Source organism: Pseudomyrmex gracilis, unplaced genomic scaffold (genome assembly GCF_002006095.1).
Source record: "Pseudomyrmex gracilis isolate BER0280 unplaced genomic scaffold, ASM200609v1 scaffold_152, whole genome shotgun sequence".
NCBI lineage: Eukaryota > Metazoa > Arthropoda > Insecta > Hymenoptera > Formicidae > Pseudomyrmex > Pseudomyrmex gracilis.
The window spans coordinates 302688-329358 of record NW_018020736.1 but is presented as its reverse complement, the minus strand read 5'-3'; the positions used below and the strand labels follow the sequence as shown (position 1 = coordinate 329358).

The 26671-nt window shown below is 40.0% G+C and overlaps 1 protein-coding gene across 1 annotated transcript; it reads left to right on the top strand.

Annotated features, from left to right (window-relative positions):
• The first annotated feature begins 733 nt into the window (after positions 1-733).
• LOC109857232 (dynein beta chain, ciliary) lies at positions 734-26426 on the top strand. Its single transcript, XM_020433373.1, has 36 exons — positions 734-803; positions 6796-7041; positions 7172-7404; positions 7722-7987; positions 8145-8551; positions 8830-9257; positions 9550-9791; positions 10000-10267; positions 10424-10967; positions 11073-11390; positions 11502-11856; positions 12052-12323; positions 12489-12869; positions 13135-13283; positions 14279-14524; positions 14709-15237; positions 15323-15887; positions 15999-18392; positions 18570-18931; positions 19047-19523; positions 19680-19944; positions 20039-20388; positions 20472-20734; positions 20842-21138; positions 21259-21428; positions 21550-21853; positions 21936-22405; positions 22643-23197; positions 23269-23569; positions 23862-24143; positions 24270-24571; positions 24738-24865; positions 24951-25165; positions 25250-25606; positions 25701-25849; positions 25999-26426. Exons 2-36 carry the CDS (start codon positions 6804-6806, stop codon positions 26291-26293), a joined length of 13377 nt encoding a protein of 4458 aa, XP_020288962.1. The 5' UTR covers positions 734-803; positions 6796-6803; the 3' UTR covers positions 26294-26426.
• The last annotated feature ends 245 nt before the right edge of the window (positions 26427-26671 follow it).

Genomic DNA, 26671 nt, shown 5'->3' with positions numbered 1-26671 from the left:
CAAAGAAAACGCGTATTGGCGTTTTTAAGAAGAATAGCGTCGACTTCGAATAATATCCGAATATTGAGGCACTGTGCGAGGACTGTTGCGGTCGTAAAACAGAACTGATATGAATACGGATAGCTCAATTTTCCACGCTTACGCCTAACCGAAGTTCGGACCTGCCAATTTTTTTTTCCTCCTTTTCTCATCGTCCATCATGCGTCACTTTAATTGATCGCATCTATCAATTTCAGATATGGTACAAAGAGAAGGAGTAAAATATTAAACTGGTGGACGAAAACAACGAGCTTTTTCTCGCTCCCTGTTAAAATTGAGAGTGTTTTTTTTTTGTAGACGTTGAAGTGCCGAATTCGATTTCGAAATTATCGCATCAAGATTTGATGAAAATTTTATGACAGGTAAAAGTATTTCCAAAATGGCAATAATTTCTAAAATAAAACGTCGCACGAAAAATGTCCATTGATTTACGTGACGAATTAGAATTTGTCACATCTTCAAATCATCTTTATTTCGTTTGATGTAGTTTTTAAGATCGCAACGCTTGCGTTGTGTGGATTCGTGTCTTCCGTTGCAAAGAGAGTAGGGTGTAAGAAGAATGTCCGATTCCGAGGGTAGCGTAACGAGCTTGCACGGCTCGGAAAAGTCGGTAACGCGCGACGAGACGACCCAAAAGGATCACAATGGCGACAAGATTGAAAAGTACCAAAACCTACTTCAATCGATGATAGTCACCAATAGTGCTTCCGAAGAGGAGGAACAGGCGGATGAGGAAGATAACGCGAACGAAAAGAGGATAGTAGGTAAGCTATACATTTACCGATTGTAAAATTACGTGAACGTTCTGTGTAAAGCTGGAATCATATCTGAAGAAAATACAAATATTTTTGTACTTGTCTTGTGAATGTCATTAAAATATATAGCGTAAGTGTCTTTGTCGTCATTCTCGGTCACTTGAAACAACAATAACCGCCTAATGCGTAGAATAGATGAAGATTGCACTGTGGAACTCAGGTAACCTGTTGAGAGATCCTGGAATGAGCGAAAATGGAGAGAGCTTGGCGCAGCTTAACTTGGAAAATTTTCCAGACGCCCGCCAAGGGCATTATCAGGGAAAGTGGCTGAACAGCAGTAGACGGCGCGCGAAGGAAATTTCTCTGGCCTCGGGGATTAAGTTTCCGTCGCTCTCAGAATCGCCTCGCTCTTTTCCACCTCTGCGCACTTCCTTCCTTTTTTAGCTTTTATTTTTCCTTCACCGAACTTAGACACGAGAGAGAGAGAAAGAGAAAAAAGAGAGAGAAAGAGCGCGGATGCTGACTGTAAGCGCTTGGGCGATTCTGCTGTCTCTTTCAGTTTTGAGCAAATTAGCTATTCTTCCTCGTAATTTCGCGCTCCGTTTTATCCCCGTCACGTTTTCGATGTGAACTTCGGCTTCGTTCTACGGAGAACCGCAAGAAACTTCATTCGTGAAGAAAAGTCGATTACATATGCGCAAGCGGGATTTTAAAAGACAAAGGAAAGCAGCGTAATCACGTTCGCGTTTAAAATTTTAATTGCTAGAAACCGGCTGAGAGAAGAGTGCACGCCCCGCGTTCACATAATCCAATATCCAAACCGCAGAATTCTCGCAAGCTGTTACCGATTCTACAACTGCGCCACGGTTATCTCGGCTTTATACAAGGCGTTCTAAGCATCTCGGAAATTTCACCCGGAACCGAAAACCCATACGAGACGGAGAGAAACCGTCTGCGTCTCAAATTAAACTCATAAAACGGCCGCAATGCCCGCGCGGTCCCTTAAAGGTAGATTCACAAAGACAGATTAAGATCTGACCATCTGCGTATCGAGAGACAAAAATAATATGCAGAACCGTCTTTGCAGAGATAATGGATAAAAGCAAACACATTTACATTAAAACTCTCTAAAAAGAAAAGATCAATATATTTTCTATCACATTTGTGTGAGATAAAATTCAAAGTTCTGATCTGTTGCGAAAAAGCTTCTAGCAAAAGAGACGGAAATATGCTATATATTTGCAGTGTTAATAATTCTTATTCTTGTTGAAAAAAATATTACACGGGTGTAAATCATAATTAAATAAAAAATTGAAGATATTACAATTACAAAAAAATAAAATAAAATAAAAGAAATTATTATCCAACTATTGATCTCGGAAATTATATACGTATAATTTTTTACTTACTTAAATTATATACGTATAATTTTTTACTTACGTAAAAATGGACGTAACTGGTATAAATCCTTTGTGTAAATTTACAGATTTTCGTGCAACTTGACACATTTTCTTTAAACAATGTGCGCGGACGATGTCTTTGAGTTCGCTGTGAATGTACCCTGCTGCTTACTTCGGTTGCTGCAGTTTAGCAACAGCGTTTCGCAATGCCACATCTTTACACATATATACGAAGACACACGCGACCGAAACGGGAGTAGCATAGGAGAAGGAGAAACCATGATTAAAATAATAAATTTCGGAGACGCGAGTACCACGTTTTAGCCCAAATTAGTATTGCGCCCGAGCACGGCACCGCACGATGTGCGTTTCCGAGTTGCAAAGAACGTTAGTGTACTTTGAATTATAAATGTCAGGCTTTAACGCGGAAATGTTCCGGCGTATGTCGTTCGAATAAGGAGGACCCTCAAGAGGAGGGAGTGAGATTTTATTAGGGTAATGTTCGTTAGGTGCGTCTCTCCGGGCAACGTTCCAATTCGATCTCACAGTCAGTTTCATTCCCATGGCAGACATATACATTAGCAGACGGAAGAAAAAAGATTTTTCGACGTTTTTCCCGAGTATATATTTGAAAGCGTGCAATAAAAGAAACCGATCAATAAAGTCGTCGTTTTAATCTGCTCGATATTTCACTTCCATTTGCGATACGATATTTTGTGAGATTTTATATCAAATTATTTCTTTAAAAAAAGATTTCCCCGTTAAATAAAGATTGATTGTAAAATATAATTGTCAAGTCCTGACGAAAGATGACTGACTTTTTTATTCATTAAAATTTTATGTACACAGATTTGTTTACCAGACTAACAAACAAAAATTAATAATTACGACAATTTATTATTCTTTCTCTCAGAATGCAGTTTTACGTCTTGTTGTACATTGTAATTGCGCATAGTAGAAATTCTTGTATCCTCGCATTTTATTTTGAGGCGGAAATATGTGCAATATAAAACGGGAAAATATCGTATGAAATATCATATCACCAGAGTAAATAACATTTGTATATTCTACCGCGTTTGTTTTTTATGTTCACTACGTGTCTCTCATTGAAGCAAATCTCTATATAGCTACGTCTGAGAATAAAAACGCATTTTTCACGGAGATCTCCCCCCCTTTCGCGCATCTCCCGCATCTTCCGCATCTCCCGCATCTTCCGTCTGAGAGAATTGGCACGTAGAGCGCAATATACAATTCCGGATTATCATAATACCGACTGTCAAGCTTGTTTAACGCTTCCTCTCGTGCTTGAGACACACACCTTTCTCCTTTTATCTCCCGACGCGCTTTAAAGCCTCCTTTGAAAAGTTTTCGAGCAACCGAATCGCCAGATGTCTCGTTGCATCGTCTCGAGAAGATCCTCTCCGTGCCGTACTTCGGCATTCGGATTAGAATCGAGAGATCGAACTTTTCTTCGTCTTTGATTTGCACAAAAATTATGCGATTTCAATCAGAATATGAGATGAGATCTCGCGCTGAATTTATCGAACGTGAAATAATCCAAGCGCAATAATTAATTCAATCGTATTGTAATAATTATTAAATTAAAATCCATCGAATTTTTTTTGGTAATGATAGATAAACAGAAATATGTAACTCTGTAGCAAATTAATTTGTGTAATTGTTCGAAAGGCACATTTACTCTGCTATTAATTTTTCTGCGAAATAGTAGTTTGGTAAAATACAGTTTGCGCGACCAACACGCGAGTATTGATAGTGATCATGATCGATCTTACGAAGGGACCGTGTAAGAAACGTCAAGTTCATGTCTTTCGATATTTGCCGCCATGTTCGTTTCTTGATGCAAATACGCGTACTATCAAGATCTCATTTTTCTCAAACGCAACTATCACGTCGTGAACGCGAAGGAAAATTGGAAAACGTTCGCCACTTGGGTGGCGAAAAATATTCCTTTCTTCCGCGTGATAAAGGATGGAAGTTTCGATAGCGATGCTTGCTTGCTTGCTTGCTTGCGCGCTTCGCGTATCGTTGCACCCCGCGACGACGGTGGTGTGGGACCGCGCGTGTGAAAAATGACATCAAGTTCAAAAGCTCCCTAAATAAGAAATCACTCCCGGAGGCGACGCGCGTGCGTCGATCGCATTATTCACTTCGTCCGAAAACTCTAAAGTGAAATACCGCGTTGGCCCGCGGGATTCGCGATCATCAATTTCAACGTCGAGCCAGACAAAAACGCGAAACGCCCCTCCCCCGTCTCCCCCCGTGTCGACGAGGGAGAGAAAGCGGCGCGAGAGAGAGATCCTGTCCGGACGATCCGTTTCGTTAGAGGACACAGACGCAGACGTGTGATAATCCGCGACGCGCGGTTGATTTGTTAGAAACGACGGAAATCACGGGGAGAATGACGAATGATAGGCGAGACAAATTTTCTCGAAGGGTAGATAACGTCAAGAGTCATTTTTTTTTTGCCGCGTGCAAATTGTTTTGCGTCACGGAGAAGATCTCGGGGAAAGGTTGCGAGTCTGCGTCACTTCGAAAATACGAAAAGCATTTTGTTCGAATTCCAGATGGAGACTTATTAAAGCCACTTCTGAGCGAAAATGTCGTACGGCATATTTTGTAAAACTTGATTTTGCAAAATTTGTCACTTGCCGCTGCGCCCTTTTGTGCGCGGACCTCTCGATTGTAAATGGGCTCGGCTCCGCGTAGGTCCAAAAGAATATATGAGAAAGCTTTCGGTTGTAACAACGCATTTTACCGTCCTCGTTCCGGATGCCAGTCCACGCCGCTCCAATTTCCGCGACCAACCGACGAGGATGAATTTTTTTCTCGCAACACCCCTACGACGCGACGCGGGTCGCGCGCAGAGGATAAAAAGGTGGAAAGGGGGCGGAGTAATTTGATATGGTGGGCCAGAGAGTACGGGGGTTTTTCTTTTTTTTTTTTTTTTTCCTAATTTGAAGAAGGGCGAGTATCCGCGAAATGAAAAGCGTCGGGGTCCTTTGTAGATACGCACCCCGCACAAAGTCTGCGCGCGTCTGCGTGCACGTGCGTGTGCGAGGATTAAAGAGAAACTCTTCGCCCTCTCTCGTAGCGCGAGCAACGCGCTTGATCGGGCACGCAGCCGAATCTGTTACTTTTAATACGCTCATTTGAACACATAGTGGCAATGTTCTATATATATAGTTCACGAATTACGTACGAAAAAGATTGTTCACATTTTTTTCACAAAATTTTATTTTTTTATGTTTGAGAGAGCGATGAAGATTCATCGTTTTTCAGTATTGCAAGTTTTCACTTTTTGAAATAATAATTATCAACATAATGTCGAAATTATTAAGATTCTATAATGAACGAATGAATTGTAATGATAAAATTGCTGCAACGAAATATAACACAGCAAGGGGAGGAAGCTTTGTCGTGTAATTTGTATATAACGAATCGATCGAGATATTTGTGGCTGCGCATTTCTTTAAAGTGGTGCACGGTACAGAGTGACATTTTGCGCGATTATAATCTGGCGAATCAGAAAGTAAAAAAAAAAACTTGCTGAACTTTCGCGAGCTGTTATTTATGATATCGATTCAAGACGGACTCTATGTTCACGCGTTTCTGACAAAGAGAACATCAAATTAATTTGTCCGCAAGATAACTCGATCTTTCTCCTAGTGCAATTCTCCTTTGTGCGTATAGCTTCAAAAGAAAAGCATTTTGAAGAACGTGTTAAATTACGCAAATTACTTATTCTGTTATAAATATTTCGCGTTGAACATGCAATCGCGTTTTCGGCAAGAACACGCTGAATTCGCATAACTTCGTTATTTCACAAAGTGCTACTGTGTTCGCGCAATTGCATTTTGCAAAACTTACAAATGCAGCGAGCGATGAAGAACGTTATCGTTGCGAAGTTGGGAGTGGAAGAAGCTGAAGTCACATTACACGGCGCGCGACCGGAAGACTTGGCCGCGCCAAAGTATCTGAAGAAACTTCGAAAGAATGAAATCGTGCCTTGTGTGCCGCTGCGCGGGAAGCGAGATATCGCGTGCCATGTCAGTTGATTTTAGTATATTCCGTGCGTCCCGTGACAATAGGGAGCCAACGAGCAAGCGGGCTTTGCTTCGAGAGACACGATCGCAATATCAAGCTGCTTTTCACTGGTTCAGTCCGTACCTGGTTTCCTGACCTGCTTGCACGACACAACCATTTAACGATCACAATACCCCGTGTCAGCGGAACCTCCGCTTTTATAAATCGCTCTTTATCGCGAATTCGCGATGTCGCTTTTTGAGTTTTTCGTAGTCCAATTCTTGAAGTCCTTCGTTTTTCCTTTAATATCGCGCGTCTAAAAAAATTAACAGCTAATATTGAAATAGTTAATGTAGCAAAACGCGTGCAGTACGTGTATAATTTTTTATCGTAATGATAATTAACTATATAACATTAGCCTGCGCTTCTCTAAACATATCGAAACAAAATAAATAACAATTGTTATTATTATTATTTAGTACACACACACACAAGATGGACAAAGTTTTACGATCTTGATTTATAAAAATATAACTTATTTTTTGGAAAAAAAAAAGAAACAGAAATGGCCGCGCCGGACGCACCACCGGATTTTCGACTTGAGTACATCGGTAGTTTCGTGCAGAAGAGTCTGAAATTAAAGCCGGAAAAATGGGGAAGATTATTATTGACCGAGGATTATCGAAATGTGGTGTTAGATTTTTTGGACAAGCCGTTGCCAGCTGCTCTCTTTGTCGTTTTAACGCCGAATGCGCAATTAGTGGCGTCATCGAGTTTTCCCATATCGTGCCAAAGAGCCAAAGGTGAGTTTTACACACACAGACACACACACACACACACACACACAATTTCATTATATCAAAGTTAAATAATTTTGCAGTATTTTAACCGAAATTATTCAAGCAATTCTTACAAAAATAATTATTATTGCAGGTGTCTACGCAATCAAAGTAAAACAGGCGCCACTTCCGAAAGATAAAGAAGGATGTTCGGCAATGTTGATTGTGGGAGATTTATCTCATCGTGTCGTTGATCAATTGGCTACTTTAGTGGATAACATTGTCGCTCCGCTTCTAACCAAATCGGAAAATCACAAAGATTTGCCGGAAATTGCCATTCAAGATATATGCAAACACGTGCACGCTTTGCGTGGCACATTATATCAGGTAGTCGATAATTAAATTTATTAAAATGTTTATTAAAATGAGAGATAAGTAAATAAAGAGGATAAAACTATTTTTTTATTGATTCCCCTCAGAGTTACAATATTTTTTTTAAACATTCATGCGTCCAATTTTATTTCTCGATCCGACGTCGATATTTCAGACTGACGTCGACTTGAAAGAGACCGGCCCGGAAAAATCCGACGATGTGCGGATTCGAGAGCTCGGAAACCTCCCGCTCGCAGCCCTCAGACCGCGAGACCACTCGCGGCCGGTTCGCGAGAAATATGTATACATAAAGCTGATTATATGATTTGCAGGTGAAAGGTCAGGTGAATGGGAGAACGGTACTGCCGATGCCAGCAGGTCTCGAGAAGATAACGGAAGTCGAACGAATGGTTTCCGCAGAGGGACCACAGGCAGCCGACTTGTATCTGAAAAGCGCGATAGAAGGCGTGGTGATAAAATGGGCTTACTTGGTCAATGATGTTGTAACTCACGAATCCAGCGCTGCGTTCGAAAACGGACAAAATCCGACGCCCAATGTCGAATTAGAATACTGGTCCACGAGATTGGCAAATTTAAGGTAAAATAATATAAAATATATAAGAAATGTATAAGAGAAATGTATATAATATTCTTCAAAACACCCTTTATATAAAAAATTATAAAATCTTTTCTTGATGTTTGAAGACACTATTGTGTCTAGCGTAACTATATGTTGTTTCATATATCCTTTGCAGATACATTTACGATCAACTGCAAGAAGACCGGGTGAGAAAGATGGCGATAATACTCGAGAAAACCGACAGCGCCTATTTCCCCTGTTTTCGTACGTTGTCCGAAAACGTGGTCTCTTCGCTGGCCGAAGCGAAGGAAATATCGTTATATTTATCGCCATTAGCGAAGGTCTTTAAAACCGTAGAAGAGATCGATTTTTCCGAAGCGAAGCCGCTGATGGCAACTCTGATACACTCGCTCGGATTGGCATGGGCGAAATGCAAGAGTTATCAAAGCTCCAGCAAGCTTATCATCATGCTTCGACAAATTTGCAATTTATTGATACAAGAGGCGTGTCGATTTCTCGATCCGACGTCGATATTTCAGAGTGACGTAGACGAAGCTCTTCAACGCGTTCAAATATCGAGAGGTAAAATGTTACGACAAACACGATCAATGAGATAATTCGAAAATATCGCTAGCATAATTATCAATTTTATGAATATTTTTATTACAAGTTGATTGATTATACTTTTTATAAAAAAAGAACAAATTGTTGGTTATTTAATAACACATTAAATTTATTAATCTAATAAATGTGTCAAATTTTTTTATAATGCAATATAATGCGTATAGTATATTTTGCATTATAATATTTTGTTTTTACTAATTTCTTTAACGAGAAAAAAAAAACACGGTTTTCGATAGAAGTTCTCGAGGAATTTAAAAAACAGTTCGAATTAAGAAAGCACATGCCGGGTCTGAAACCGGAAGCTCCATCATGGACGTTTAATTCGACCGCCGTCTTCACTCGTCTCGACGCTTTTCTAAAACGACTGACGGATATCGAATGGCTCTTCGACACCGTCCTCGAATTTTCCAAGTTGGAGAAGATTGAAATAGGTGGCATTCTCGGACGATCTTTGAGTGCTAGGATCATAAGCGTGTACAAAGAATTTCAGCAGCTCTTCGTCTCTTTCACCGTAAGAGCCAGTGATGTTCTCGAGCCAGACGACGAATCTTTTGTTGTCGACTGCACTAAGTTCTCGGAATCCATCACGGATCTCGATAGTAAATTGGCGGCAATTCTTTGCCAAGCTTTCGACGATTGTGGAAATCTCGAAAGTGTTTTTAAGGTAATAACTTTCTATTTTTATTGCTAATTCGCGATTAACGGTTAATCCAATTTAAATTGTTTGCTCTTATCGTACTTCACATTTAAATTAGAACAATTTGGTTGAATGCTAAAGTTACACATTGTACAATTTAATTATCAAACTCAAATATGTACGCGCGAATTTTGCGCACATATTTGTTTTCGACTTAAATATCTCATCTCTTTCATCGTTCGATTGTTCTCTTATCTTACTACATAAATCGTACAACATTTGCAAATCCGAAAACTCACTTCGTTTTTTTTTTTTCAAGTTAATAAATATCGCTGGATCGGTACTGGAACGTCCTGTGATTCGAAAGCAATTTACAAATCGATACGCTAGAATTCTCGAACTTTTGAACATGGAACTGTCAATAGTTGAAGTTCTGTTCAATCGCGGCACGAGGGGTGCTCTGATTAATCTACCGCCCTTAGCTGCTGCCTTGATTTTCACCGGCATGTTGAAACAACGTATTGACTTGCCCATACAATCATTCAAAGCCATGCCTCATCCGTACGTATTAAAAGTCTGTGCGCAATATATATATCTATAAATCATTCTTTTATCTGTCTACTTTGTTTTTTTTGTCAGATATGTGTCTGTAAAAGCGTGAATGATGTGAAAAATGCATTTTCTATTTAAACTTTGTCACTTCGTGTTGTAGATAAAAATATAAATGTATTTTTAACGATAGCGCGATTACAACTTTTCTCGTTTGCAGTATCGTGCACAGCGACGAAGGTAAAAATATAATGGCACGTTACGAGAGATTGATAAAAATATTCGCTGATAAGGAAGACGAACTCTTTACTGAATGGGCGCGAACGGTTCCGCAAACTGTTGATGTTGGCCTTAATCGTTATCTGCTCTCTAGAGAGGTCGACAATATTTTGTTACTTAATTTCGATCCAGATCTTCTTGCGGTATTGAAAGAAGTAAATTACTTGAAACAGATGTCACGTTCTGATATTCCTGAAGAAGCAATTAAGGTACACACAAGTGCGAACTGATATTTTTAACAGTATCTAAAAAACAATAAAAAAAAATAAATTTTCTAATAATTGCATTTTTTGTGCGCACGCTTAGCGATTAATTAAATTACACGTATATTTTTTTTAAATATTTTACGTGCGTTACATTATCAGGTATCTGAAAATGCGGAAACGTTTAGAAAGTTTCGCACGATGCTGAGCGGCACCGTCGACTCCTACAATAACATACGGAAAACGACCAAGCGAGTAGAATTCGATCTAATCGAATTGGAAGTGGCAAGGATCGATTCGCTGATATCCCGTGGAGAAGACGAGCTCTGCTGGAGATCAGACGGGCTTCTCGAATATATAACGGAATTAGGCGACCTTGTGGAAGGACTCTGGAAGCGCATGAAGGCCGTTCAATCGAACCTAGAGAAGATCAGAAATATTTTAGAACCTTGGACCAAGACGCCTCTCATTGAACGAAAGGATCGTCGTAAGGACACACTGCTCGCCTTGGAGGATCGTTCGGAAAAAGTATCAAAACGTTACGCGGAGATCACAAAGGCCGCTGAGCAAATACATTCGATATTGGAAGAAAATCAGGCACTTTTCCAAATCAGCGAGACTGATCAAGAAGCTTGGCGGGAATACGTGAACTACATCGATGACATTGTTATCGAGTCCCTTCGAAAAGCAGTCGGATGTTCTCTAGGTTCTATTCTCAAATTAAAAAAAAAAAAAAACATTATAAAGAATATTTTTTTTTTAAAGCACAATAAACGATCTGTGAAACGATGTTTTGTGATTTCGCGTTTAGGATATTTGGCGGAAAGCATGGATCCCATCGGTCATTGCGAACCTTTACTCGAAGCCAAATTAGAGCTGAGAGAACCAGATTTGTATTATATACCGTCGTTGGAACCCGAAGATCCCGACGGACTTGATCAGCTCATTGTTGGTTTGTTAAATGACATCACCGGTATGGCCGCTTTGATACCGCGATTAAAAAAAGATTCTGCGGGATATGCCGAAGAACTGTCAGAGGACGCTGATATTAAAGGAATGAAAGATGAGATATTGACATGTGTATCTACCGCAGTGGAGGAAGCCACCGATTTCTGTAGTAACTTTGAAGGTGTTCGAAAATTTTGCTTACCGGATAATAAAAATATTTCAATATCATTTTTATTGACACGTCATTTTTTTTTTTCACGTCAATATATGACGCTATTCTATATTTGATCAGGCTACGCCTATCTATGGCTGGATGATAGAGATGTTGTGATGCAACAATTTCTCGAATACAGCCGACAATTGTCAGTAGAGGAAATGGACATGGTGGCGGCTCAGGATCCTAAAGGACCGACGAAGTCACCGCCGAAAATGGAGCAATTTCGCGAACAAATCGACCTTTACGAGGGCCTCTATCTCGAGATCGAGGAAATGGATCTGTCCAAAGTATTTTGCGGCTGGTTCAGGGTAGATCTTAGACCCTTCAGACAGTCGGTACTAAACACGGTGTGCAAATGGTCGAGCATGTTCAAAAAACATTTGGTCGATCGTGTAACAACCAGTTTGTCAGATCTAGGGACATTCATAAGGTGTCGTGTAAAAAATTGAATTTTATTTTGACACTTATAACATAATTCGATCATTTCGAATATCATCTGGACAATGTCTAACTCATTATTTTTTTATTCATATACAAGTTTCATTAATGCAATATTTGTTTACTTAATTAATAATATGTATAAATTCACATATAAATAAAAAAAAAAACACTGCACGACTTCTAGATTAGCGGACGAAGGATTGTTACAGCAAGTACAACCAGGTGATTATACCGCTCTGGTCAGCGTAATGGGCTATCTGCTACAAGTGAAAGAACGCCAGCCAACTACAGACGAGATGTTCCAGCCATTAGAAGAAACTATTGAGTTGCTCAAGTTCTATGATCAAGATATACCTGAAGAAGTAAACGTGCTGCTGCAAGAATTGCCGGAGCAATGGGCAAACACGAAAAAACTCGCTCTTATGGTGAAACAGCAAGTTGCGCCATTACAGGCAGGTCTGTAAAACAACTGAACGTTTGTTCAAGGTAGTATAATACTTCTGTCATTGTGTCTGATTTTTTCTTTTAGTTGATTACAGGTATAAATATTCTGTATTAACAAATGTAGATATATAAAACAATTTACATTAATTAATAATATAATGAACAATAAATTATTAGGCGAAGTATCGAGAATTCGCGGTCGAATCTCCGCGTTCGATATTACAATAACTCAGTATCGAGAAGCGTTTCGGCGATATACATTTTTTAAATACGACTGCAAGAATCCGTACGAGCTACTAGACGAGGCGCACAAAGAAATTCTCATGTTGGAACGTCAAATGAAGGACATTCAAGATTCCGCGTCGCTATTTGAGGTGACGGTACCCGAATTTAAGCAACTGAAACAATGCAGAAGAGAACTGAAAATGCTCAAGCAGCTCTGGGACTATGTAAATATAGTACAGAGCAGTATCGAGGGTTGGAAAACGACACCCTGGAGGAAAATTGACGTCGAAAATATGGACATCGAGTGCAAGAAATTCGCGAAGGAGATACGTGGTTAGTGAGAAATTGTCTACTGTCCCAAAAGATATCAAAAAAATTAAGCAGTTTTATGTGTTCTCAAATAATTTTTATGATTTGCTTATATCGCTTCAAAAATGTTTTTTTGTTTTTGCTTGTGACCTAAAAAAGAACAACACACTATCGTATAAAATAAATATATAATATACTTTATATTTTTACAAAATGGTGAGAGAAAATATCTCACAAAATATAGAATCACAATTTTAAGTTTTAACTTGTCGAATGTTTCGTCCAGCAGCACTGGACAAAGAAATGAGGCCGTGGGACACGTACATATCGTTGGAGGCTACGGTGAAGAACATGCTTACGTCATTGCGCGCCGTGGGAGAATTGCAAAATCCGGCTATTCGAGAGAGACACTGGCGGCAACTAATGAATAGTACTAAGGTATCGCTGGAAATTGCAGAGCGGATGTTTAATTCATTTCCTACGCAATACGAATCCATGCAAATTAAGGAACAATGTCATTATCCGAAAGATACAATCTCATACTAGCTCCGCCTTTATTGTAATTCAATATTTTAAATAATTTATTGATTTTTGTGTTATACTTTTGTCTGAAACAAAATTATATTTATATATATAACAACATAATTTCATAATGCGAATGTGATATATAGTTCACATAGTATTAGTAAAGTTAGTTGCACCGCTGTATATACGCTGTCGATGTTACAGAAATTGGGCAACATGACTCCAGAAATGACCGTAAGTCCACTGTATATACGCGCACATTTGCATTTTTCAATATTTCTATATTTTTCAATATTATATGTATATATATACATATATACATATATATTCTTTAATAATAATAAATATATTGTATATATACATGGTGTGTGTATATATATACACATATAACACGAAGAAAAAACTAATAATGTTTATGCATGTAAGAATAGTATGTGTATTTTATATCATTATTTATTGCACTATTATATTTTATATATATACGCATATTTATGTATATTATTAAATTTTTCTCTTTCAATGGTCAAACTTTTTTATGCGCATAGCTAAAACACAGCACGCGATATTAGTTAAACAAACGAACTTAAGTTTAAGTCAGTTATTTATTAAAATATAAAAAATAAATATATTAGCACTATGTTAAAAATTTATGGTCTGCTATTATCATAAATTCACACATACACACGTACACGCACACACACATCATTATTCATTGTATGTATATCACCAATTGTACAAATTTTTAATAAATCTGCTATATAAATACAATACGTCATTATTTCGTATATTTAGACAATTTCCTTTGCCACTTTGCATTATTATTCAAGTAAATTATAGAGGATAGCTGCTTTTTTTAATTTTACCAATATACGTAGCCACACATCGTCAGACGACTTTCTTACACGTAGGTTCGTTTTGTAATGGACGAATCGACGACTCTAGCCGATCTACTCGAGTTGAATCTCCACGAATGCGAGGAAGAAGTTAAAAATATCGTTGATAAAGCAGTTAAAGAAATGTCAATGGAAAAATACATGAAAGAATTAAATATTACGTGGTCGAAAATGGAATTCGAACGAGAAGTCCATGCTCGAACGGGAGCTACTTTAATAAGAGCTAGCGAAGAATTAATTGAGACGCTAGAAGAAAATCAGGTTAAAAACTCTTTCAATAATATGTTTTTGCAAGCTATATATGCATTCTCTTTTTAATATGAAATGATAGAGAATGCTAGCGTTTGTTTAAATATTTACTATCTATTTTATAAGAAATAATTTTCAAATTAAATTTATTTAAATTTATTTAAAAAAAAAGAATTGTTTTTATTTCAAAACGCAGGTGCAGTTGCAGAATCTGATCACCTCGAAGTTTATCGCGCATTTCTTAGAGGAGGTGTCGTCGTGGCAGAAAAAGTTAAGCATTGCCGATCAGGTAACGACCGTATGGTTTGAAGTTCAACGCACCTGGATGCATCTTGAGAGCATTTTCATGTCGTCGGAAGATATCCGACGGCAATTGCCGGTTGATGCCGAGCGGTTCGATCGTATAGATAAGGAATTCAAGGAGATGACAGAGGAAATGGCGAAAACGCCGAACGTCGTCGAGGCGACGAATAAGGACGGTCTTGTATCCGCTCTTGACATTTTGCAAAAAGAGCTCGTACTATGCGAAAAGGCCTTAGCGGAATATTTGGAAACAAAACGCCTAGCCTTTCCGCGATTTTATTTCGTTTCTTCCAGCGATTTGTTGGACGTACTCTCGAACGGAAATCAACCGGAAGTGGTGGCAAAACATTTGACAAAATTGTTCGATTCCATGGCGCGCCTAAATTTCGACAACAAGAACACTTCGTTAAAACGCGTCTTGGGTGAACAATTACATTCTACATGTATTATTGTTATTAATTACACGTATTATGCGATTGTTGTTTAATTGTCCGTCACGTTTCACAGGCATGTTTGCCAAGGACGGTGAATATGTGGAATTCGCGAACTGTGAAATGATTTGCGAAGGACCTGTGGAAGCGTGGCTAAATCGTCTGCAGAGAGCCATGCGCGTATCTATTCGGCATTATTTTAACGAGGCGGTGGTCGCGTACGAAGAGAAACCGCGAGAACAATGGCTGTTCGACTATCCGGCCCAGGTGTCTCTTTGTGGAACACAAATCTGGTGGACCACCGAAGTTAACATCGCTTTCGCGCGTCTCGAGGAAGGCTACGACAATGCCATCAAGGATTATTTAAAAAAACAAATCTCGCAGTTAAGCACTCTCATCACTCTGCTGATAGGCGAACTGACCAAACAAGAGAGACAGAAAGTCATGACCATTTGCACGATAGACGTGCATTCCAGAGATGTCGTGGCGAAGTTGGTTCAGTCGAAGGTGGAAACTTCGCAGGCTTTTCAATGGCAGAGCCAGCTGCGACACAGATGGGACGAGAAGGAGAAGGATTGCTTTGCAAATATTTGCGACGCGCAGTTCAAATATTCTCACGAGTACCTCGGCAATACACCCAGGTTAGACACATCATATCGCACGTTTTCCCGACTTATGTTTATTTTTTATTTAAATAATGTTCATCGATGTTGTTTCACACGATGCGATAATGCTGTTTGTTTTTTTTTTAGATTGGTCATAACGCCGTTAACGGACAGGTGTTACATTACTTTGACGCAATCTCTGCATCTCATAATGGGCGGTGGTCCAGCTGGGCCAGCCGGGACCGGAAAGACCGAAACAACGAAAGATCTCGGCAGAGCTCTCGGTATAATGGTATACGTGTTCAATTGTTCCGAGCAGATGGATTATAAGTCTTGCGGCAACATATACAAAGGTCTGGCGCAGACTGGCGCGTGGGGTTGTTTCGATGAATTCAACAGAATCACGGTCGAGGTGCTGTCGGTAGTGGCCGTGCAAGTAAAATCGATTCAGGACGCGATCAGAGACAAGAAGGAGAAATTTAATTTCATGGGCGAAATAATAGCGCTCGAACCTACCGTTGGCATATTCATAACCATGAATCCCGGTTACGCCGGGCGCACGGAGTTGCCGGAAAATTTGAAAGCACTTTTTCGACCTTGCGCCATGGTGGTGCCCGATTTCGAATTGATATGCGAAATAATGTTAGTTGCCGAAGGATTTCAAGACGCCAGAGTACTCGCGAGAAAATTCATTACGCTGTACACATTGTGCAAGGAATTATTGTCTAAACAGGATCATTACGATTGGGGTTTGAGAGCGATAAAGTCAGTTCTCGTGGTCGCCGGCAGTTTGAAGAGAGGCGATCCCGGCAGACCGGAAGAAGAAGTATTAATGAGAGCTTTGAGAGACTTCAACATTCCCAAAGTGATATCGGACGATCTTCCGGTGTTTATGGGGCTGATAGCAGATTTGTTTCCCGCGTTGGATGTGCCCAGAAAGAGAGACGTCGAGTTCGAGAAGATGGTCAAGCAAGCGGCTGCTGATTTAAGTTTGCAACCGGAAGACGGATTTATTCTCAAAGTCGTGCAACTCGAGGAGCTATTGGAAGTGAGACATTCTGTCTTCATTGTAGGCATAGCTGGTTCCGGAAAGACTCAAGTGTGGAAGACGTTGTTCAAGACTTATCACAACATGAAGAGAAAGCCGGTCTATAATGATCTCAATCCTAAAGCGGTAACGAACGACGAACTGTTCGGAATTATCAATCCAGCGACAAGAGAATGGAAAGACGGTCTCTTCTCGGTGATCATGAGAGAACAGGCAAATCTGGGTGGCGAGAATCCGAAGTGGATCGTTTTGGACGGCGACATCGATCCAATGTGGATCGAATCTCTGAACACCGTTATGGACGACAACAAGGTTCTGACGTTGGCTAGCAACGAACGGATTGCGCTGACGCCGGTGATGAGATTACTCTTCGAAATCTCGAATCTGAGAACCGCTACACCCGCCACGGTCTCGCGAGCCGGTATTTTGTACATAAATCCACAAGATTTGGGATGGAATCCTTACGTGACCAGTTGGGTCGAGAAGCGGCCTTTGCCAAATGAGAAATCGAATCTGGTCATGCTCTTCGACAAATATATTCCGACTTGTCTCGAGACTCTAAGAACCAGATTCAAGAAAATAACACCCATAGCAGACATGGCGCACGTCGAGATGTTGTGCCACCTTCTTCATTGTCTTTTAAAACCGGAACTGACAGCTACCGAATTTTACAAAGAGCATTACGAACTCTACTTCGTGTTCGCAGCTGTCTGGGCTTTTGGTTCCGCCATGTTTCTGGATCAAACGGTAGATTACCGAGTGGAGTTTACCAAATGGTGGATCAACGAATTCAAACAGGTGAAGTTTCCATCTCAAGGCACGGTGTTTGATTATTACATCGACAACGAGACCAAGAGTTTTGTTCTTTGGACAGAACGTCTACCGAAGTTCGAATTGGATCCAGAGCTACCTTTACAAACTGTTCTGGTGCACACGTCAGAGTCCATCAGAATAAGATACTTCTTGAATCTGTTGATGCCGGACAAGCATCCGATAATGTTGGTCGGTCCGGCTGGTTGCGGCAAAACTGTTCTGGTCGCCGAGAAACTTCTTCAGCTTTCTGAGAACTACGCGGTAGCTAATGTGCCGTTTAACTTCTACACTTCGTCCGAAATGTTGCAGAAGATTCTGGAAAAATCATTGGAGAAAAAAGCAGGCAGAAATTACGGTCCGCCGGGAAATAAAACTTTGGTTTATTTCATCGACGACATGAATATGCCGGAAGTGGACACTTACGGCACTGTTCAGCCTCACACGCTTATCAGACAACACTTGGATTACGGTCATTGGTACGATCGTACGAAACTGACCCTGAAAGATATTCACAATTGTCAATACGTCAGTTGCATGAATCCGACTGCCGGATCGTTTACGATAAATCCGAGATTGCAGAGACACTTTGCTGTATTTGCTGTTAGCTTTCCAAACATAGAATCATTGACAACTATATACGCCTCCATTTTGTCACAACATCTTGCTAATGTGGAGCACAGGTAACATTAAAATAATGATTTATTTAAACTATATATATATGTGTGTATTTGTTGTGTATTAATTAAATACGCGATTGAAATTGTTCGCGTGAACAATTTTCTTTCGATATGATTATTACATTCTAGAATTAAATTCTGACATTAATATATTTACGTAATAATAATGTGTGTAATTAGGTTTCCTCTAAACGTCACCGAACTATGCCCTAACATTGTACAAGCGACCATTCAATTACATCATCGTTGCGCGCAAATGTTTCTACCAACAGCGGTGAAATTTCATTATATTTTCAATCTTCGCGACCTTTCCAACTGTTTTCAAGGTCTATTGTTCAGTGGCAACGAGTGTTTGCAGTGTTCGATAGATTTGATCAGACTTTGGATGCACGAGACTCAACGTGTTTACGGAGATAAATTAACAGATGAGAAAGACAACGAGAGTTTTTTGAAACTGCAACTCGACATTCTGAAAAAAAATGTAGAAGAAGTGGACGAAGGGGCGATTCTAGAAAAGCCGAACATTTATTGTCATTTTGCAGGTTTTTACTTATTAATTTGTTTAATTTTGTGTATATTTCATAAAAAAATATATATAAGTGTAAATAATTTTTTGAAAAAATTACTAGATCAATTAAATGATATGTGTGTGTGTAGGAGGAGTTGGAGAGCCGAAGTATATGCCCGTCAAAGATTGGGCGACTTTGCATCGCCTCTTGTCAGAAGCAATGATCAGTTATAACGATTTGGTGGCCGCAATGAACTTGGTACTTTTCGAAGATGCCATGATGCACGTGTGCCGTGTGAACAGAATTCTGGAAGCGCCCAGAGGCAGCGCGCTTTTAGTGGGTGTGGGTGGTTCCGGCAAACAAAGTCTCTCACGATTAGCAGCTTTTATAAGCTCATTGGAAGTATTTCAAGTTCAGTTGAAAAAAGGTTACGGCGTGACCGATCTAAAACTGGAACTCGCGGCCTTGTATTCAAAAGCGGGATTGAAAAATCTGGGCATTATGTTTCTGATGACGGACGCACAAGTGCCGAACGAGCAATTTCTAGTTCTCATCAACGACATGCTCGCGTCAGGCGAGGTTCCCGATTTATTTGCCGAAGACGAAGTGGAAAATATTATAGCAGGTTCGAAATGCAGTCACAAAAATTAGATTTTTATAAAACGCAAAAAATAATCATAATAATCAATACTATTTGCATTTGTCACAAAATATGTGATAAATATATTTAAATAGATATTTATAATTTATAATTATATCTGTGATATAAAAAAATCGACAGGAGTTCGTAACGAGGTGAAAGGCGCGGGTATGTTAGACACACGCGAAAATTGCTGGAAGTTCTTCATCGATCGGGTTCGTCGACAGCTCAGAGTAGTTCTGTGCTTCTCTCCGGTCGGTTCTACATTGCGAGTTAGATCCAGAAAATTTCCGGCAATTATAAATTGCACAATGATAAACTGGTTCCACGAGTGGCCGCAGGAAGCATTGATGTCTGTATCGAAGAGATTTTTACAGGAACTAGAAGAACTGTCGGAAAGTTATAGGTGTGTAATTATCAAGTGTGAATAAACAAACATATATATTTTTAATACGTATAGATACGGTCTGTAAGAAGAGAAATATTAATTTTCACGACAGAGAATCAGCTGCGAAATTTATGGCTCATGCTCACACCAGCGTAAATATAGCCAGTCGTCATTATCTGATCAGCGAACGTCGATACAACTATACAACTCCGAAATCGTTTTTGGAACAGATAAGTTTGTACATACGATTGTTAAAAACGAAAGCTTCCGAACTACGTGCTAAAGTAGCCAGACTGGAAAACGGCCTGGACAAATTGAGATCAACGGCTGTGGAAGTGGATAAGTTAAAAAAGAAGTTGGCCGTGCAAGAAGTGGAATTGCAGCAGAAGAACGAAGCTGCGGACGCTCTGATCGCTATAGTTGGCGTCGAAACCGAGAAAGTTCAAAAAGAGAAAGCGATAGGTTTGAATTAATTAATTATTTACTTTCTGTGTGTGCGCGCGCAAATATAAAAAGTTTTAATCAAAGATGCTTTTGTAATTCAGCGGACGAGGAGGAGACCAAAGTGGCCATAATAGCCGATGAGGTTTCGAAAAAGCAAAAAGATTGCGAGGCGGACTTGTTGAAGGCCGAACCCGCTTTGCTGGCCGCACAAGAAGCTTTAAATACTCTGAACAAGGCAAATCTAACTGAACTGAAATCATTCGGTTCACCTCCCGGTGCTGTAACGAACGTAACCGCTGCAGTCATGGTTCTTTTGGCACCAGCTGGCAAAGTACCCAAGGATCGAAGCTGGAAGGCTGCCAAGGTGTTGTCAAATTGACCGAAACTATTCACTTTTTTTTTTTTTTTTTTTTGTATTTTATAAGGACAAAAGGCACAATAATGTCATTTTTGTTTTTCTTCTCTGTAAAGATTGTGATGGCAAAAGTAGATACGTTCCTGGATTCCTTGATCAATTATGACAAGGAGAACATACATCCCGAAGTAATTAAAGCGATACAGCCGTATTTAAAGGATTCCGAATTCGAGCCTGAGTTCGTGAGATCAAAATCGGCCGCCGCGGCGGGTTTGTGCGCCTGGGTGATCAATATTATCAAGTTTTACGAAGTGTTCTGCGACGTGGAACCGAAACGAAAAGCGCTCGCTCATGCAAACGCGGAGCTGGCCGCAGCTCAGGACAAACTTAGCGGTATCAAACGAAAAGTGGCTGTAAGTAAACAACGAAGCAAATACAATTTTTTTTTATTTCTATTATAAAACTTGATCGTGTGTGTCATTTGACAATGTTTTTTTACTCAACTAATTGGAGTAAATTAATTGTCTTCTTAGTCCTTGGAAGAGCAATTAGCAAAGCTAACGGCCGACTTCGAGAAAGCAACGTCCGAAAAATTAAAATGTCAGCAGGAAGCAGACGCCACCAACTCGACAATCGCATTGGCGAACAGATTAGTCGGTGGCTTAGCATCGGAGAATGTTCGCTGGGCTGATTCGGTTGCAAAGTGAGATCCATTCTTTCTCATTACATTTCGTTTTATATTATACATAAAACGATATATATATATCATATATATGTTACATAATATATAGACAATCATCTGAATTCATTGCAAATATTTTTAGCTTTATGCAGCAAGCGTCAACACTACCCGGCGATGTACTGCTGGTGACCGCTTTCATATCTTACGTCGGTTGTTTCACAAAACAATTCCGACAGGATTTGCTAAGCAAGCAATGGTTGCCGTTCATACGCACCGTGGAACCGGCGATCCCAATTACCGAAGGTCTCGATCCTCTCTCGCTGTTAACGGACGACACGCAAATCGCCAAATGGAATAACGAGGGATTACCGAACGATCGAATGTCGACAGAGAACGCCACTATATTGAGCAACTCCGATCGCTGGCCGCTAATGATAGATCCACAGGTGTGTTGTGTGTTGAAAGAAACTGAGTGAAAAAAAATCGAATTTTCAGATATATATCTGACAAAAGCGCTTTTCTTCGCAGTTGCAAGGAATAAAGTGGATCAAACAAAAATACGGAGATGAGCTGAAAGTGATCAGATTAGGTCAACGCGGTTACCTGGATGTAATCGAGTTGTCGTTAGCGAACGGATCAACGGTCTTGTTGGAGAATATAGGAGAAAACGTAGACCCGGTCTTGGATCCTCTGCTTGGTCGAAATTTAATCAAGAAGGGTCGGGCTATTAAGATCGGCGATAAAGAGGTCGAATACAATTCTATGTTTCGATTGCTGCTGCACACGAAGCTGGCTAATCCCCATTACAAGCCGGAAATGCAGGCGCAAACCACGCTGATCAATTTCACGGTGACGAGGGACGGTTTGGAGGATCAACTGCTTGCGGAAGTGGTTAAGGCCGAGAGACCAGATTTGGAGGAGTTAAAGGCCGAGCTTACCAGGCAACAGAATGACTTTAAGATTACTCTCAACAGTCTCGAAGATTCGCTTCTCTCGAGGTATATATCTTCCATCTGAAGTTATTTTATATAACAAATAATTTATATGTAATAACTTTATATAAATATATCAAATCGCAATAACTTTGTCTTATTGTTGTTTACATAGTTGCACAAACGGTATTATCTGTTTGTAAATAAACGAGCATATTTGTTCCGAGAATATTTATTCCGAGTTTAACCAACAGGATCTGCGACGTATACGAATATTTGACTTTGATATTGTTGCAATTGTAGACTGTCATCAGCCGGCAGTAACGTTCTCGAAGACACATCTCTCGTGGAGAACTTGGAGACCACCAAGCGAACCGCAGGGGAGATTGAGTTGAAAGTTACAGAGGCTCGAGGTACCAGTCGGCAAATTGACGCAGCTCGAGAATTATATCGGCCAGCAGCGGCGAGAGCCTCATTGTTATATTTTATTCTAAACGACTTGAACACAATCAATCCGATCTATCAATTTTCATTAAAGGCTTTCAGCGTGGTCTTTCAGAAAGCGATCTTAAAAGCCGATCCCGCGCCCGATGTCACAAGCAGAGTGCAGAATCTTATCGAATGCATCACGTATTCGGTCTTTATGTACACCAGCAGAGGTCTCTTTGAATGCGACAAGCTGATCTTCGCCTCGCAAATGGCTTTTCAAATTTTATTGGCGAGAAACGAAGTTACGGCCGGCGAGCTGGACTTCCTCTTAAGATTTCCTATAACGCCGCACGTTACCTCGCCGGTCGATTTCCTTACCAATACAAGTTGGGGCGGCATACGAAGCCTTTCCACGAGGGAAGAGTTTCGGTAAGAGCACAAGACGAGAAATTATTGTCCGATTGCAGCCTTAACATCTCGCCGTCTCTGGTTGTTTAAAGAAATCTGGATCGGGACATTGAGAGTTCCGCCAAACGATGGAAGAAGTTCGTCGAGTGCGAATGCCCGGAGCGTGAAAAGTTTCCTCAAGAGTGGAAAAATAAAACGGCTATACAACGTCTATGCATGTTGAGAGCTTTGAGGCCGGACAGAATGACGTATGCCATTGCCGCGTTTATCGAGGAAAAGCTTGGTCAGAAATACATCGAGGCGAGAACGGTTGAGTTTGCAAAATCTTTCGAGGAAACCAGTCCGGGCACTCCAATATTTTTCATTCTATCTCCCGGAGTTAACCCGCTAAAGGTGATCACGAGACATTTTCTCTTCATAATGTCTGTTTTTTATAAATAAAAATTTGTATTTTAGAAATTACACATTATGTTTTAACGCTCGCGTTATATATATCGCGCATAAAAAATATCTATATATTCTTTTTTACCGCGTCATTTTTATGGAAAAAACTTTTTGCGAAAGAAAAATTAGATTCACAAAAAAGAAAGAAAAATATTAGATTCGATTAAAATGCACTTTAAGAAATATTGAACGTAATGGTATTTTTAAACAACGAATATATATATATATATATAACATTCAGGACGTAGAGGATCTAGGTCGCCGTCTCGGTTTTACGTCAGACAATCAAAACTTCCATAACGTGTCTCTTGGTCAAGGGCAAGAAGCAGTCGCCGAACAAGCTATGGATGTAGCGGCCAAGAATGGTCACTGGGTAGTGTTGCAAAACATACATCTAGTTAAAAAGTGGCTGCCGCTACTAGAAAAAAAACTGGAAGTGGCCGCGGATGGTTCTCATCTCGATTACAGAATGTTTATGAGCGCGGAACCGGCTGGCACGCCAGCTGGCCATATAATACCTCAAGTAAGCTAACGTTTTCAAAAAATAAAACAGATATATAAATATACAATTAAAAAGCACGTTGATCAATTTATTACCTATGTCCTATATATATTTTATATGTAAAATTTCTTATATAAATCAACTTAGGGTATTCTGGAATCGTCAATTAAAATCACAAACGAACCACCCACTGGTATGCAAGCTAATTTACATAAGGCTTTGGATAATTTTACTCAGGAAACTCTAGAAATGTGTTCGAAAGAAGCTGAATTCAAAGCGATATTATTCTCATTATGTTATTTTCACGCTGTCGTCGCGGAGCGTCGTAAATTCGGATCTCAAGGCTGGAACAAAATATATCCTTTCAACGTGGGAGATCTAAACATAAGTGTCAGTGTGTTGTATAATTATTTAGAAGCAAGTCCGAAAGTACCGTGGGAAGATTTAAGGTTAGCGTAATTATATTTTTAATTGAAAGTAAAAAATAAAAAAATCTCGAAGATTTATATAATTTATCTGAAAGAACGCAAAATATATACTGCTGTAAATGTGTGGTCTAATTTAAAATTAAATCTTATTATGTCGCAAAAATTAGCAATGCACATTTTTAAAAAGGTATCTCTTCGGAGAAATTATGTACGGCGGTCATATAACAGACGACTGGGACAGAAGACTTTGTGTGTCGTATCTCGAAGAATTAATGCAGCCCGATCTGATCGACGGAGAATTGCAATTGGCGCCAGGTAAACTGATATAAGCACATTTGTTTTCGATATTAATTAATATATAAATACTTTTACGTTAATTAAGTTCAATGTGTATTTCAAGGTTTTTCCGCGCCTCCCAACACAGACTTAATCGGCTATCACACGTACATTGACGAAGCCATACCACCGGAATCTCCGTATTTATACGGATTACATCCGAATGCGGAGATCGGTTTTTTAACAATGACGGCGGAGAATTTATTTCGAACAGTCTTCGAAATGCAACCACGTGACACCGGCAGCTCGGGAGGACAGACTGTTACCAGAGAAGAAAAGGTACATTTGTTTTTTATCCGGAGACGCGTTTTAGCGAAATAAAAAAAAACGAGACTACTCACGTACGGTTTTTACTTCGCGCAGGTGAAACAGGTACTGGACGAGATACTGGAGAAACTGCCGGAGGAGTTTAACATGATGGAAATCATGGGAAAGGTGGAGGAACGAACGCCTTACGTTATCGTTGCGTTTCAAGAATGCGAGAGAATGAATTATCTGACGACCGAGATCAAACGATCGTTGCGCGAGTTAGATTTGGGTCTCAAAGGCGAGCTTACTATAACATCGGACATGGAGGACTTGGAAAACGCGTTGTTCTTCGATCAGGTTCCACCTGTATGGGCCAGCAGAGCTTATCCGTCTTTATTGGGTCTAACCGCCTGGTTCGTCGATCTACTGCTGAGAATAAGAGAACTGGAAACCTGGTCTACGGATTTTGTTGTGCGTATATAAATAGCCAAAATGACGCGATGAGAGATACGTTCTCTTTATGTAACATAGGTGACGTAATCGGCACGCAATGAATTTCTTTCAGTTGCCGGCGTCGGTTTGGCTCGCCGGGTTTTTTAATCCCCAATCGCTACTCACCGCCATCATGCAATCAACGGCCAGGAGGCACGAGTTGCCGCTCGATAAAATGTGCCTTCAATGCGACGTGACCAAAAAGAACAAGGAGGAGTTCACGTGAGTAGAAAAGATAATAAGAACGGAAGTTGAAGTTCTCGCGCGATACGCGCGCGGTTGTGCAAGAGCGGAATGGTTATCAGCGCGTTAACTTAATTCGCCATATACCTAGCCTAGGATTGACTTCCTTCCTGATTTGTTCGCGTCAGGTCAGCACCGAGGGACGGGGCTTACGTTCACGGAATATTTATGGAAGGTGCACGCTGGGACGTCCAAACGGGAATCATCGTCGACTCCAGACCAAAAGAATTATATCCGACCATGCCGGTGATTAATGTACGCGCGATCACGCAGGACAAACAGGATTTGAGGAACATGTACGAGTGTCCGGTGTACAAGACACGCACTCGCGGCCCGACGTACGTGTGGACATTCAATTTGAAGACCAAGGACAAACCGGCCAAATGGACTTTGGCTGGCGTCGCTCTGCTGCTACAAACTTAAATGGAATATTCTCTTGTTATCTAATAACAAGGTAATTGGCAGAAATAAATGATCAAATAGTTAAATAACACCGCGTGAATAAATTGACGCTTGTCACCGATCTTAAATTAATTGTGTATATTGTTGCTTATTCCTCTGAGCGTTGGTTATTTTATTTTTTCACACACACACACACACAAATAATTTATCTATTTATAGATATAATACTTTTAACTGTTTTTTTTCTCTTTATTACTGTTGTACATATAATGTGATAGAGATCTTTTTGTCTTATTTAGCTGTTTTCCGATGTGAAAATTGTTAATTATAAAACTACTGTGTATAATATGTGTATATTGTATATTAAGTACTTGTGTCGTTATGTATATGTATAATTCT